The sequence below is a fragment of the Nerophis lumbriciformis genome, linkage group LG09 (genome assembly GCF_033978685.3).
Source record: "Nerophis lumbriciformis linkage group LG09, RoL_Nlum_v2.1, whole genome shotgun sequence".
NCBI classification, from domain to species: domain Eukaryota; kingdom Metazoa; phylum Chordata; class Actinopteri; order Syngnathiformes; family Syngnathidae; genus Nerophis; species Nerophis lumbriciformis.
The window spans coordinates 50,292,663-50,307,603 of record NC_084556.2 but is presented as its reverse complement, the minus strand read 5'-3'; the positions used below and the strand labels follow the sequence as shown (position 1 = coordinate 50,307,603).

General features: G+C 35.2%; 1 protein-coding gene across 1 annotated transcript in view; it reads left to right on the top strand.

Moving 5' to 3' along the window:
• htatsf1 (HIV-1 Tat specific factor 1) overlaps positions 1-13,801 on the top strand; it is a 33,926-nt gene extending 20,125 nt beyond the window's left edge. Inside the window, exons 6-10 of the mRNA XM_061962951.2 lie at positions 4,476-4,639; positions 12,737-12,833; positions 12,908-12,997; positions 13,079-13,216; positions 13,285-13,801. Of these exons, the coding sequence (XP_061818935.1) occupies positions 4,476-4,639; positions 12,737-12,833; positions 12,908-12,997; positions 13,079-13,216; positions 13,285-13,521 (726 nt within the window). The 3' untranslated portion in view covers positions 13,522-13,801. The remainder of the gene's footprint in view (positions 1-4,475; positions 4,640-12,736; positions 12,834-12,907; positions 12,998-13,078; positions 13,217-13,284) is intronic.
• Positions 13,802-14,941: the final 1,140 nt, after the last annotated feature.

Sequence of the window (14,941 nt, the reverse complement as noted above, 5' to 3'; positions counted from 1 at the left end):
TTAATACTACATAATACTCATGTACTCACATTCTTTCTTGTAGAACTCCTGTACATGTTTAAATACTACATAATACTCATCTACTTACATTACATATTGTAGAATGTACTTGTTTAAATACTACATCATGTACTAACATTCTTTCTTGTACAATACCTGTGCATGTTTAAATACTACATAATACTCATGTACTCACATTCTTTCTTGTAGAACTCCTGTACATGTTTAAATACTACATATTACTCATGTACTCACATTCTTTCTTGTAGAACTCCTGTACATGTTTAAATACTACATAATACTCATGTACTCACATTATTTCTTGTAGAACTCCTGTACATGTTTAAAGACTACATAATACTCATGTACTCACATTCTTTCTTGTAGAACTCCTGTGCATGTTTAAATACTACATAATACTCATGTACTCACATTCTTTCTTGTAGAACTCCTGTACATGTTTAAATACTACATAATACTCATGTACTCACATTCTTATAGAACACCTGTACATGTTTAAATACTACATAATACTCATGTACTCACATTCTTTCTAGTAGAACTCCTGTGCATGTTTAAATACTCCATATTACTCATGTACTCACATTCTTTCTTGTAGAATGTGCATGTTTAAATACTACATAATACTCATGTACTCACATTCTTATAGAACACCTGTACATGTTTTAATACTACATAATACACATGTACTCACATTCTTTCTTGTAGAACTCCTGTACATGTTTAAATACTACATAATACTCATCTACTTACATTACATATTGTAGAATGTACTTGTTTAAATACTACATCATGTACTAACATTCTTTCTTGTACAATACCTGTGCATGTTTAAATACTACATAATACTCATGTACTCACATTCTTTCTAGTAGAACTCCTGTGCATGTTTAAATACTACATAATACTCATGTACTCACATTCTTTCTTGTAGAACACCTGTACATGTTTAAATACTACATAATACTCATGTACTCACATTCTTTCTTGTAGAACTCATGTTCATGTTTAAATACTACCGGTACATAATACTCATGTACTCACATTCTTTCTTATAGAACACCTGTACATGTTTAAATACTACATAATACTCATGTACTCACATTATTTCTTGTAGAACTCCTGTGCATGTTTGAATACTACATAATACTCATGTACTCACATTATTTCTAGTAGAACTCCTGTGCATGTTTAAATACTACATATTACTCATGTACTCACATTCTTTCTTATAGAACACCTGTACATGTTTAAATACTACATAATACTCATGTACTCACATTCTTTCTAGTAGAACTCCTGTGCATGTTTAAATACTCCATATTACTCATGTACTCACATTCTTTCTTGTAGAATGTGCATGTTTAAATACTACATAATACTCATGTACTCACATTCTTATAGAACACCTGTACATGTTTTAATACTACATAATACACATGTACTCACATTCTTTCTTGTAGAACTCCTGTACATGTTTAAATACTACATAATACTCATCTACTTACATTACATATTGTAGAATGTACTTGTTTAAATACTACATCATGTACTAACATTCTTTCTTGTACAATACCTGTGCATGTTTAAATACTACATAATACTCATGTACTCACATTCTTATAGAACACCTGTACATGTTTTAATACTACATAATACTCATGTACTCACATTCTTTCTTGTAGAACTCCTGTACATGTTTAAATACTACATAATACTCATCTACTTACATTACATATTGTAGAATGTACTTGTTTAAATACTACATCATGTACTAACATTCTTTCTTGTACAATACCTGTGCATGTTTAAATACTACATAATACTCATGTACTCACATTCTTTCTTGTAGAACTCCTGTACATGTTTAAATACTACATATTACTCATGTACTCACATTCTTTCTTGTAGAACTCCTGTACATGTTTAAATACTACATAATACTCATGTACTCACATTATTTCTTGTAGAACTCCTGTACATGTTTAAAGACTACATAATACTCATGTACTCACATTCTTTCTTGTAGAACTCCTGTGCATGTTTAAATACTACATAATACTCATGTACTCACATTCTTTCTTGTAGAACTCCTGTACATGTTTAAATACTACATAATACTCATGTACTCACATTCTTATAGAACACCTGTACATGTTTAAATACTACATAATACTCATGTACTCACATTCTTTCTTGAAGAACTCCTGTACATGTTTAAATACTACATAATACTCATCTACTTACATTACATATTGTATATTGTACTTGTTTAAATACTACATCATGTACTAACATTCTTTCTTGTACAATACCTGTACATGTTTAAATACTACATAATACTCATGTACTCACATTCTTTCTAGTAGAACTCCTGTGCATGTTTAAATACTACATAATACTCATGTACTCACATTCTTTCTTGTAGAACACCTGTACATGTTTAAATACTACATAATACTCATGTACTCACATTCTTTCTTATAGAACACCTGTACATGTTTAAATACTACATAATACTCACGTACTCACATTCTTTCTAGTAGAACTCCTGTGCATGTTTAAATACTACATAATACTCATGTACTCACATTCTTTCTTGTAGAACACCTGTACATGTTTAAATACTACATAATACTCATGTACTCACATTCTTTCTTATAGAACACCTGTACATGTTTTAATACTACATAATACCCATGTACTCACATTATTTCTTGAAGAACTCCTGTACATGTTTAAATACTACATAATACTCATGTACTCACATTCTTGTACAATACCTGTACATGTTTTAATACTACATATTACTCATGTACTCACATTCTTTCTTGTAGAATGTACTTGTTTAAATACTACATAATACTAAGGTATTTACACTAGTTATTGTACAATACCTGTACATGTTTGAATACTACATAATACTCATGTACTCAGTCTTTCCTGTAGAATCCTGTACATGTTTAAATACTACATAAAACTCATGAACTCATATTCTTTATTATAGAAAGTACATGTTTAAATACTACATAATACTCATGTACTTACATTGTTTATTGTAGAGCACCTGTACATGTTTAAATACGGTACTACATAATACTCATGTACTTACATTGTTTATTGTAGAGCACCTGTACATGTTTAAATACTACATAATACTCATGTACTCATAGTCTTTCTTTTAGAAAGTACATGTTTAATTACTACATAATACTCATTTACTTACATCATTTATTGTGGAACAACTGTACATGTTTAAATACTACATAAAACTCATGAACTCTTAGTCTTTCTTTTAGAAAGTACATGTTTAAATACTACATAATACCCATGTACTTACATTATTTATTGTGGAAAACCTGTACATATGTACTCACATTCTTTCTTGTTGAATGTACATGTTTAAATACTACATAATACTCTTAATAATAATTCTTGTTGAATGTACATGTTTAAATACTACATAATACTCGTGTACTTACATTATATATTGTAGAAAGTACTTGTTTAAATACTACATATTACTCATGTACTCACATTATTTCTTGTAGAGCACCTGTACATGTTTAAATACTACATAATACTCATGTACTCACATTATTTCTTGTAAAATAGTTGTACATGTTATTTACTGCACAATACTCATGTATTTATACTCTTACCAAGTAACGTTATCACTGGAGGATGAGACTAAACATCTTACACACTAGATGCAGGCATGCTATTAGCTAAGCTGGCATGAAAACAATAATAATGCTAAGCTGGCATGAAAACAACATAAATAATGAGTGCTGAGCAAAGTTGAAGAAGTGTAGATGGAAGCACGTTACAGGAAATGAAGAAGTACATTAATAAAAGTTATGCAGAGGATAATATAACAACAACCGTTGCTGTGTCAGCATTGTCACGGTCAGTACGCGACACGTCAGAGGAGGTTGGATCCATCCATAAATTGGTGGTGTCGATAGCAGAAGTAGTATCATATGATCGATACAAGAGTGATTATATAGATTTTTGTATTTTCTCAATCATGTTTTTGTTAATTTTATTAAATGTGTACAGACTCAGGGAATAACTCCCTGGACACGGAAGGACTTTGAGGGCAAAATATTTGAAAGAGTAGTACTGTAGATAGTAGTTTTAGTTATTGTGTACTATGTACTTTGCTCAAACAATTTTATGTGATACAAGAGAACAAGGAAGTGGTGTAATATTGTTAAACACGAGAAATAATAGAAAACTTTACCGTTCATACACATGATCGATATTGGTATCGGCCCATCTCACATACTGACGATGGGAACCAGAAGCATAGCACTCTGATCGGCACATCCTTCATTTAAATACTACATAATACTAGTGTACTTTCTTTTTTTGGAGAGTACATGTTTTAATAGTACATATTTCACATACATGCATAGAGGGCGACTAACGTGAAGTGTGTGTGGTTTCAGAGGGAGTCTGTGGAGTTGGCCGTGCGTCTGATCGACGACTCGGAGGTCAGAGGTTACAGGCTCCACGTGGAAGCGGCGCGCTTCGAGCTGAAAGGACAATACGACGCCAGCAAGAAGAAGAAGAAGAACAAAGAGTATCGAAAGAAGATGCAGCAGCAGCAAAAGTACGCTGGGTGTTTGTTTGTTTGTTTGTGAGACTGCATGTATACTTTGTGTGTGTGCGTATATGAATGTATATATATATTTATATATGTATATAAATGTGTGTGTCTATATATGTATAGTTGTATATATGTATGTGTATATATATATATATATATATATATATATATATATATATATATATATAAAATGTGTATGTATGTATATGTATGTATATATATATATATATATATATACACACACATGTGTACATACATTTATTTATATATATATATATATATATGTATATATACATACACTTTATATATATGTAAGTATGTATATATACATATATATTTTATATAAATGTATGTACACATGTATGTGTATATATGTATGTATACATGTGTGTGTGTGTGTGTGTGTGTGTGTGTGTGTATATATATATATATATATATATAAAATGTGTATGTATGTATGTATATATGTGTATATATATATATATATATCAAATGTGTTTGTATATATATAAATGTATGTGTGTATATATGTATGTATACATGTGTGTGTGTGTGTATATATATATATATATATATAAAAAATGTGTATGTATGTATATGTGTGTGTATATATATATATATATATAAATGTATGTACACATGTATGTGTATATATGTATGTATACGTGTGTGTGTGTATATATATATAAAAAATGTGTGTGTATGTATGTATATATGTGTGTATATTATATATATATATATATATATAAAATGTGTATGTATATACATATATATATGTGTGTATATATATATATATATAAAATGTGTATGTATACACACATATATATATATATGTGTATGTATATATATATATATATATATATATATATATATATATATATATATATATATATATATATATACATACACATTTTATATATATATATATATATATATATATATATAAATGTATGTACACATGTACAGTATGTGTATATATGTATGTATACATGTGTGTGTATGTATGTGTATGTATATATATGTATGTATATATATATGTATGTGTGTATATATAAATATGTATGTGTGTGTGTGTGTGTATATATATATATATATATATATATATATATATATATATATATATATATAGTTGCAGGGTAAGGCTGGATGATTATGGCAACAAATATCACATTATTATTGTAATCGCGATTACGGTAATTACAAGATTATTCTTCAATATGAAAACATGAGTATTTATTATACCACCAAAACTCCACTTTAAATATAGTTTAAAAAAACCTGGATATAAATAAGTAACAAACGCCAAGTAAAATAATAATAATAGTAATAACAATACATTTAAATAACGGCAATATAAAAAACTATAAAATGACGTTTTTAATTCAGCTTTTTACCTTTTACACTTGTTTTACCAACATAGTGTGCTTTTTGTGTAAAATAAAATGTATTAAAACATTTGTTAGTTAAATGCAAAAATCTCCACATTTATTGGTCATCTTTGGACAATTTTGACCAACATTTTTGCGCTATTATTGCGAAGGGGAGAAGTGTGCTGTGAGTAATTACTTTAAAATAAGTACTTTTCAGAACACCGGTCTCTTATGTTTACCTGTTAAAACTTCAATTTTTTTGGTCTGGAAATCCAGTTTTGGTCCTTCTCCCGTGGCGTCGCACGACGAGCCTCCGTCTGCATCACTCGGAGCGTGGGCTCATTAAAGGAGCGCCACGACTTTCATGTTGCGTGATTCAAACAAATAACAAGCGACAGAGGTGGATGGACATGAAGATGACAGAAAATATATCCCTGCCAAAAATCCAAACTTTGTGTAAATATCTTGACAAATAGAAGACTATTGTTATATAGGGCTGGGTGATATGGCTGACAACTATATTACGATGTGTACGTTTTTTATTTTGATCGATATTGATAATTATTTATACTTTTTCAGACTTATTTAAGCTTGCCAATAAATACAAACAATTTCCAAATTACCAACAGTGCTATTTATCAGTGGAGAGGGTGTCTGGTCGCCAGGAAATAGAGTAAATAAAGTAGATTTGAAGGTAGTTGCATATTTGAGACACTAGATGGCAGTAGTGTTAGTGTATAACAGGTATGGGCAAATTAAGGCCCGTTGAGGTTTTCAATCTGGCCCGCCGGACATTCCCAAATAATTTTTTTAGATCTTTAAGATGGAAACTGTAGCTGCCATTATGATGTGCAGTGATGTTTTCTAATGAACGGAAGTCTTGAACTATACAAAGTATTTCAATGGCTGGAATCTGTGCTTTTGCATGATATACTAGTTACTATGGTCATATAATTAGTTACCGTATTTTCCGCACCATAAGGCGCCCTGGGTTATAAGCCGCGCCTTCAATGAACGGCATATTTCAAAACTTTGTCCACCTATAAGCCGGCCCGTGTTATAAGCCGCATCTAACTGCGCTAAAGGAATGTCAAAAAAACAGTCATATAGGTCAGTCAAACTTTAATAATATATTAAAAACCAGCGTGATGTGGGCGCGCATGGAGTCGTATATCAACATGGACGGAGCTGCGTGAAAAAAGCCACCCGGCCTCTTCGCGTAAACTTACCTTAACCACTCGCTCATCTTTTCTTCATCCATCCATCCCTTCGAGTTAGCTTTTATGATGACGCCGGCTGGAAAGGTCTCTTTTGGCAAGGTCTTCCTTTTGAATATCACCATGGGTGGAAGTTTCTGGCCATTAGCATGGCAAGCTAGAACCACAGTGAAGGATGACTTCTCATTCCCTGTGGTGCGAATATTCACCGTACGTGCTCCCGTTGTATCCACAGTGCGGTTCACAGGAATATCAAAAGTCAGTGGAACCTCGTCCATGTTGATAATGTTCTCTGGCCGGATCTTTTTTTCAGCTATCTTGTTTTTACAATATGCACGGAAAGTAGCCAGCTTTTCTTGAAAGTCTTTAGGCAGTTGCTGTGAAATAGTAGTCCGTGTGCGGATGGAGAGATTGCGTCTTTTCATGAACCGGAAACCTGTCGCTTAGTAGGAGCCATTTTGTGGTCTTTACAGATGTAAACACACAAAGGAAATGAAACGTAATATCCGCGCGCTTCTTCTTCTTCTACCGGGGCGGGTGGTTGCTTACAGTAGAAGAAGAAGCGCTTCCTGTTCTATGGGGGCGGGTGCTTACCTTGGCGGTTGCTTGCGTAGAAGAAGAAGCACTTCCTCTTCTACGGGGAAAAAAGATGGCGGCTGTTTACCGTAGTTGCGAGACCGAAACTTTATGAAAATGAATCTTAATATTAATCCATATATAAAGCGCACCGGGTTATAAGCCGCACTGTCAGCTTTTGAGTAAATTTGTGGTTTTTAGGTGCGGCTATAAGTGCGGAAAATACGGTACTATGGTAATCTAAGTCACAGCAGCTCAGATGAGGCACCAAGCAGTGTGGGTGGGGAGTGTTTCCACAGAGTGTGTCCACAGCAGCCAGCCTAAAATGAGGGTGTCAGGGACAGACGCAGAAAGAGATTTTTACAACAAAGTTCTAAAGCTTACTGATATATCAGATATATCAGATTGTAGGTGGGGTTTTTTTTACCCTTCGCGTGCATATTTCACTGTGTTGGTTGCATTTTTGTTGTGTTTCGCTTCATTGTAAAATATCGATCGAGAGGGTGTGTGACGTTCATATGTTGTCAATATTCAGTGTTTTATCGTTCATAGTTAATATTGTGAATCCCACATTCTTTATTTTCATGTACATTCTGGATGTCTCATTTAGTAAAAAAAAAAAAAAATTCCATTCCGTATTTTAAGGCGGTCTGTCATAAGGTTTTTAGCTTTCAATCAGACATTATTGTGAGGTTTTGTTTTGGTGTTCCTAAAAATAGGACCCAAGCACACACACTGTACAGCAGATTTTCACAGCGTACATTAGTGATGGGTCCGGCAACACCGATGCATCGGCGCATGCGTCGAGCTCATAGAGCAAAACCCTGTGTCGGTGCGCGTACCGCTTTTAGAAAGTCACGTGACCGATCATGAGCTGTTTTGGTCACGTGACCGATACGCCAACTGTGTCGCACTGACACCTCCTCTGTGCCCTGTGAGTGTGTCTTTTCTACAGCCGGAGAAATAATAACTAAGAAGAGAAATCGTCTGAAATGTAATACGTCGGAAAAACTTTTTTTTTTTTTTTTTTTTAAGAAAAATGTGTAAAAAAATAAAATAAAAAAAATTCCCAGTCCACAATCATCCACAACACGTTCTCTTAGATTTCCATGTTATGATACATGTTCACATTATTTATTGACTGTATCTAAAAAAGATAAAAGTATATTTTTTATTTAAATGAAGATATGAAATAATCCTAAATGAAATACAATGACTTGGTTTATATTATTGTATATACTAGGGCAGGGGTCACCAACGCGGTGCCCGCGGGCACCAGGTCGCCCGTAAGCACCAGATGAGTTGCCCGCTTATCTGTTCTAAAAATAGCTCAAATAGCAGCACTTACCAGTGAGCTGCCTTTATTTTTTAAATTTTATTTATTTACTGGCAAGCTGGTCTCGCTTTGCTCGACATTTTTAATTCTAAAAGAGACAAAACTCAAATAGAATTTGAAAATCCAAGAAAATATTTTAAAGACTTGGTCTTCACTTGGAATAAGCGGTAGAAAATGGATGGATGGATGGGTCTTCACTTGTTTAAATAAATTCATTTATTTTTTACTTTGCTTCTTATTACTTTTAGAAATACAATTTTAGAGAAAAAAAACAACCTTAAAAATGATTTTAGGATTTTTAAACAAATATACCTTTTTACCTTTTAAATGTCTTCCTCTTCTTTCCTGACAATTTAAATCAATGTTCAAGTAAATAAATACATTTATTTAATGTTCAAGTAATATTTAAAATTTTTTATTGTAAAGAATAATAAATATTTTAGCTTCTGTTTTTTCGACGAAGAATATTTGTGAAATATTTCTTTGATTAAAATTCAAAAAAATTATTCTGGCAAATCTAGAAAATCTGTAGAATCAAATTTAAATCTTATTTCAAAGTATTTTGAATTTATTTTAACATTTTTGTTCTGGAAAATCTAGAAGAAATACTGATTTGTCTTTGTTAGAAATATAGCTTGGTCCAATTTGTTATATATTCTAACAAAGTGCAGATTGGATTTTAACCAATTTAAAACATGTCATCAAAATTCTAAAATGTATCTTAATCAGGTCAAATTACTAATGATGTTCCATAAATTATTTTTTTTATTTTTTCAAAAAGCTAGTTTTTCTCTTCTTTTTGTCGGTTGAATTTTGAATTTTAAAGAGTCGAAATTGAAGATAAACTATGTTTCAAAATTTTATTTTTTATTTTTTTCGTGTTTTCTCCTCTTTTAAACCGTTCAATTAAGTGTTTTTTTTTCATCATTTATTCTCTACAAAAAACCTTCCGTAAAAGGAAAAAAAAATGTACGACGGAATGACAGCCAGAAATACCCATTTTTTTTATATATATATAAATTTATTTATTTAGCTATTCTTGTTTAAATCACACTTATGTGTAACTTACAAATGACAATGTATTTATTTATTTAAGTGTGTATCAAACTGGTAGCCCTTCGCATTAATCAGTACCCAAGAAGTAGTTTTTGGTTTCAAAAAGGTTGGTGACCCCTGTACTAGGGCATCAAATCAGTGTCAGTTGAGTCGGTAGGGGCTAGCGTCCCGAAAGAGTAAGTGCTGCAATAGGTTCTGGGTATTTGTTCTGTTGTGTTTATGTTGTGTTACGGTGCGGATGTTCTCCCGAAATGTGTTTGTCATTCTTGTTTGGTGTGGGTTCACAGTGTGGCGCATATTTGTAACAGTGTTAAAGTTGTTTATACGGCCACCCTCCGTGTGACCTGTATGGCTGTTGACCAAGTATGTATGCATTCACTTGTGTGTGTGAAAAGCCGTAGATATTATGTGACTGAGCCAGCATGCAAAGGCAGTGCCTTTAAGGTTTATTGGCGCTCTGTACTTCTCCCTACGTCCGTGTATCACTCCGTACAGCGGCGTTTTAAAACTTAAAACTTTTTGATACCGATAATTTCCGATATTACATTTTAAAGCATTTATCGGCCGATAATATCGGCAGTCCGATATTATCGGACTTCTCTAGTGTGTGTGTATATATATATATATATATATATGTATGTATGTATGTATGTATGTATGTATGTATGTATGTATGTATGTATGTATGTATGTATGTATGTATGTATGTATGTATGTATGTATGTATGTATATATATATATATGTATGTATGTATGTATGTATGTATACATACATAGATAGATAGATAGATAGATATACTGGCCCCCAGACATATTTCTTTCTCTAAATTTGGCCCCCGGAGTCAAAATAATTGCCTGGGCCTGACTTAAAGCCATGTCCAGATGTCTACTGACATATAGTATTCATGTTTAAATACCTTTTTACTGCAAATGAATATCGCCCTCCAAATATCTGCTCCTTGACTACTAATAACAAGGAAAATTAAAGCTGCAAGCAGCGTTGGTCGGGCCCACGTATTTGGCAGGTGCTAGTCCTAAGTGTCCCAATACTTTTGGCAAGTTTGTGTCCCAAGTGTCCCAATACTTTTGTCCAGTGTACGTGTCCCAATACTTTTGTCCAGTTGCCCAATGCTTTGGTTCAGTGGTAGTAGTAAGTGTCCCAATACTTTTGTCCAGTGGTAGTCATAAGTGTCCCAATGCTTTTGTCTACTTTTAGTCCGAATTGTCCCAATACTTTTGTCTAGTGTACCTACCTTGTCTGCATTGTGTGGGCACGCTGGTGCTTCCTGCTTTTAAGCAGCCATCTTGAGAAAACAGCAGCGCAGCAGCATCAGCGCAGCAGCATCAGCGCAGCGGTTCTTTGAAGGCTCATAAAATCAAAACCGGAGCAGTTAGAAAAATTATTTCGATAACTTTTATTTGGAAGGGTTCAATCTCTCTCCTGTGTTAGTTTGAAGCTGAAACGACAAACGCGCTCAGAGGAGATAATGTTTGAAGAGAAGTGACCGGTTTATAAAAAAAAATGTGTTTTGCAGGGGAAATTGCAAACTTCCTGTTGATTTTTGCTGGGGGTTGTCAATTTATGAAATGTAGGTCTAAGTGAGACCTACATAGAGGTTTTTGTTTCATGTCTCTCCGACCTTCCCAGGGAGAGTTACAGGCAGATTGGCAGTTTTTTCATCCGAGGAGCAGTTTTTTGTGCGTTTCATTAAAAAATTGCGCTAGAGCACGATTTTGAGATTTGGGGTTAGGTTTTTTTATTAGATCACAATTGTTGCCAGTCCTGATGTGTGTGTTCAGTTCGGTGAGTTTTGAAGCATGTTAAGGGGGTCAAATTACAGCTCAAAGAGGCAAAAGTGACTGTTTTTAGTACTTTTTTGTCTTGAAGGGGGAATTGCCAACTTCCTGGTGATTTTAGCCCGAAGACATACAATTATGAGAACTAGGTCTAAGTCAGACCTACATAGAGGTTTTTGTTTCATGTCTCTCCGACCTTCCTAGTGGGAGTTACAGGCAGCCTGTTTTTTTTTTTTCCTAGGGGGCGCTAGAGCGCAGGTTTGATTTTTGGGGTTTGGTTTTTTTATCAAAAGACAATTTTCGCAGGTCCTAATGAGTGTGTCAAATATGGTGAGTTTTGAAGCATGTTGAGTGGGTCAAATTAGTGTTCAAAGAGGCGGCGGAAGAATAATAATAATAAAGAATAATAAAACGGACGAATAACAATAGGTCCTTATGTCCCATTGCATAAGGACTCCCTGTGGGAGTCCTTTTGCAATGGGCCATGGCGGGCCCTAATAAAACCTTACAAATACAATAGGTCCTTATGTCCCATTGCATAAGGACTCCCTGTGGGAGTCCTTTTGCAAAGGGCCATTGCGGGCCCTAATAAAACCTTACAAATTCAATAGGTCCTTATGTCCCATTGCATAAGGACTCCCTTTGGGAGTCCTTATGCAATGGGCCATGCGGGCCCTAAAAATGGCCAATCAATATTGGGTACCTGACGTGCGTGTGTGTGTGTGTGTGTGTGTGTGTGTGTGTACAGACAGTTGGACTGGAGACCTGAGAAGCAAGGAGACGCCAGAAAGAGACATGAGAAGGTGGTCATCATTAGGAACATGTTTCACCCTAGTGACTTTGAGGTGCGCACACACACACTCAAATTAAACACACACACACACACTGGTTCAGTACTGTGTGTGTGTGACCCATGCAGGAAGATCCGCTGGTTCTGAACGAGTACCGTGACGATCTACGGTCGGAATGTGAAAAGTTCGGCGAGGTCAAGAAGGTCATCCTCTTCGATGTGAGTGGTCCACGGCGACGCCGGGCTGCTCTCCTCTGATTGGACGTCACCGCTACGTTTGTGTGCGTGTTTGTGCGGCAGAGACACCCCGACGGCGTGGCCTCGGTGGCGTTCAAGGACCAGGAGCCGGCGGACGCCTGCATCCAGTCCTTCAACGGACGCTGGTTTGGCGGCCGCCAACTGACGGCGGAGGCTTGGGACGGAACCACGGACTATCAGGTGTGTGTTGCTGTAATGAGGACGGTCGCCGTGGTGACGTCCCGACACTTTTTCACGCGCGTTGCCAGGTGGAGGAGACGAACCGCGAGCGCGAGGAGCGGCTGAAGGGCTGGTCGTCTTTCCTGGAGGGTCGGGAGGCGGGCGCGGAGCGGCCAGCAGAGGTCGCCAGCGCGGCGTCCAGCAGCAAGGAGCCCCCGCAGGAAGCGGAAACGCCAGCACAGGCGGCCTCACAGCAGCCCGGCAAAGAAGAGGAAGTGGACTCCACCGACAGCAGCCTGGCAGGAAGCGACGACGAGGGCGCTTAGTCACTGAACAAATGTCACGAGTCCCGCGGGTCGCCACAGCAACCGAGTGAAGACTGAAGAGGTTTGTCCAAGAATTAAATAGTGACTTTTGTCTACGGATTGTTTTGGACGTCATTGTCAGCTTTTAAGAAGCAGAAAAATGTCGGGGTGCTTCCCGACTGATGAGCTAGCGAATACGTAATTAGCTGTCGCTGGAATTATTGATGCGTTGGCTCGCTAACGAGGTCTCAAGCTGTCTCATTAAAAGCAGGACAGAGAATAAACAAATCATTTTACTTTATTATCTGGTCACTTTGTAATGCTGTACCTGATGAAGTGTAGTCCTTCACATTGTGGGGGGTGGAGCCTTGTTAAATGCATACCTGCCAACTACTCCGGTTTTCCCGTAATTAGTACGGTTTTCATCAACCTATTCCGGGTTACGGTTGTAGTGATAAAAAAATACGGTTTTTCATTAATTAAAAAAATAATAATTTTTTAAATGCGCGAGGCTATTTATAGCACCGCTGCCAAGCACGATGCACCAGTTGCCATTGTTTCCAAACGAGGGAACGATCATGGAATCAGCCGGAGAAAAATCGCATACGAGTCTTAAACCGAAAAGAAAACTGCAGTCATTCCGTGAAGAATATTCAAAAGCCTATCCGGGAATAATTATCCGTTCCAAAAAGGGTGAAAACTACGCGAATTGCACCTTGTGCAGACAAGATTTTTCGATCGGACACGGAGGAATTAGCGATGTAAAAGACCACGTTGGGACAAAAAAAAAAAAACACAAGTCTAATGCCGTTGCTAGCGATACAAGTGGAAAACTTTCAACGTTTTTCGGATTTTAGCCACAAAAAAGGTAATGACACCAATGTTATCTATTGGAATTGTTTAGTACTGTTATACTGTTAAAAGTGTTTATACTATTTATGCTTTCAAGGCCAAGTTGAAGAAATCTTGTTAAATGTTGACAGCATAACTACCAAAATACAGAAGTATGTCCTTAATATTTTTGCAGTGCTATTTCTGTTGAAAAGTTCAAATGATTACATTAGAGATGTGATGTGCCACTTTTCAAGTGTCTGATGGCTTCAATTAATTTTTCATATTTTGAATTCTTTTGAAAGGCTTACAAAAAAACTACATTTGAATTGTAATTCCATGCTATTGACAGGACTATTAATTTTAATGAAGTTAGCTTACCATGTTTACAGTATGATAATTGTGATAGAAATGTGAATTTTAGGCACAGAATATTTTTTACAATTGAACAAGGCAGTAGATTATACAAGCTTGGACAGAAAGTTAATAATGACACCAATGGAATTGTTTAGTACTGTTTTACCATTTGTTTACTGTAAAAAGTGTTTATACTTTCAATTAACAAATTGAAGTCTTGTGAAAGGTTGACAGGATAACTGGCATTAACTGT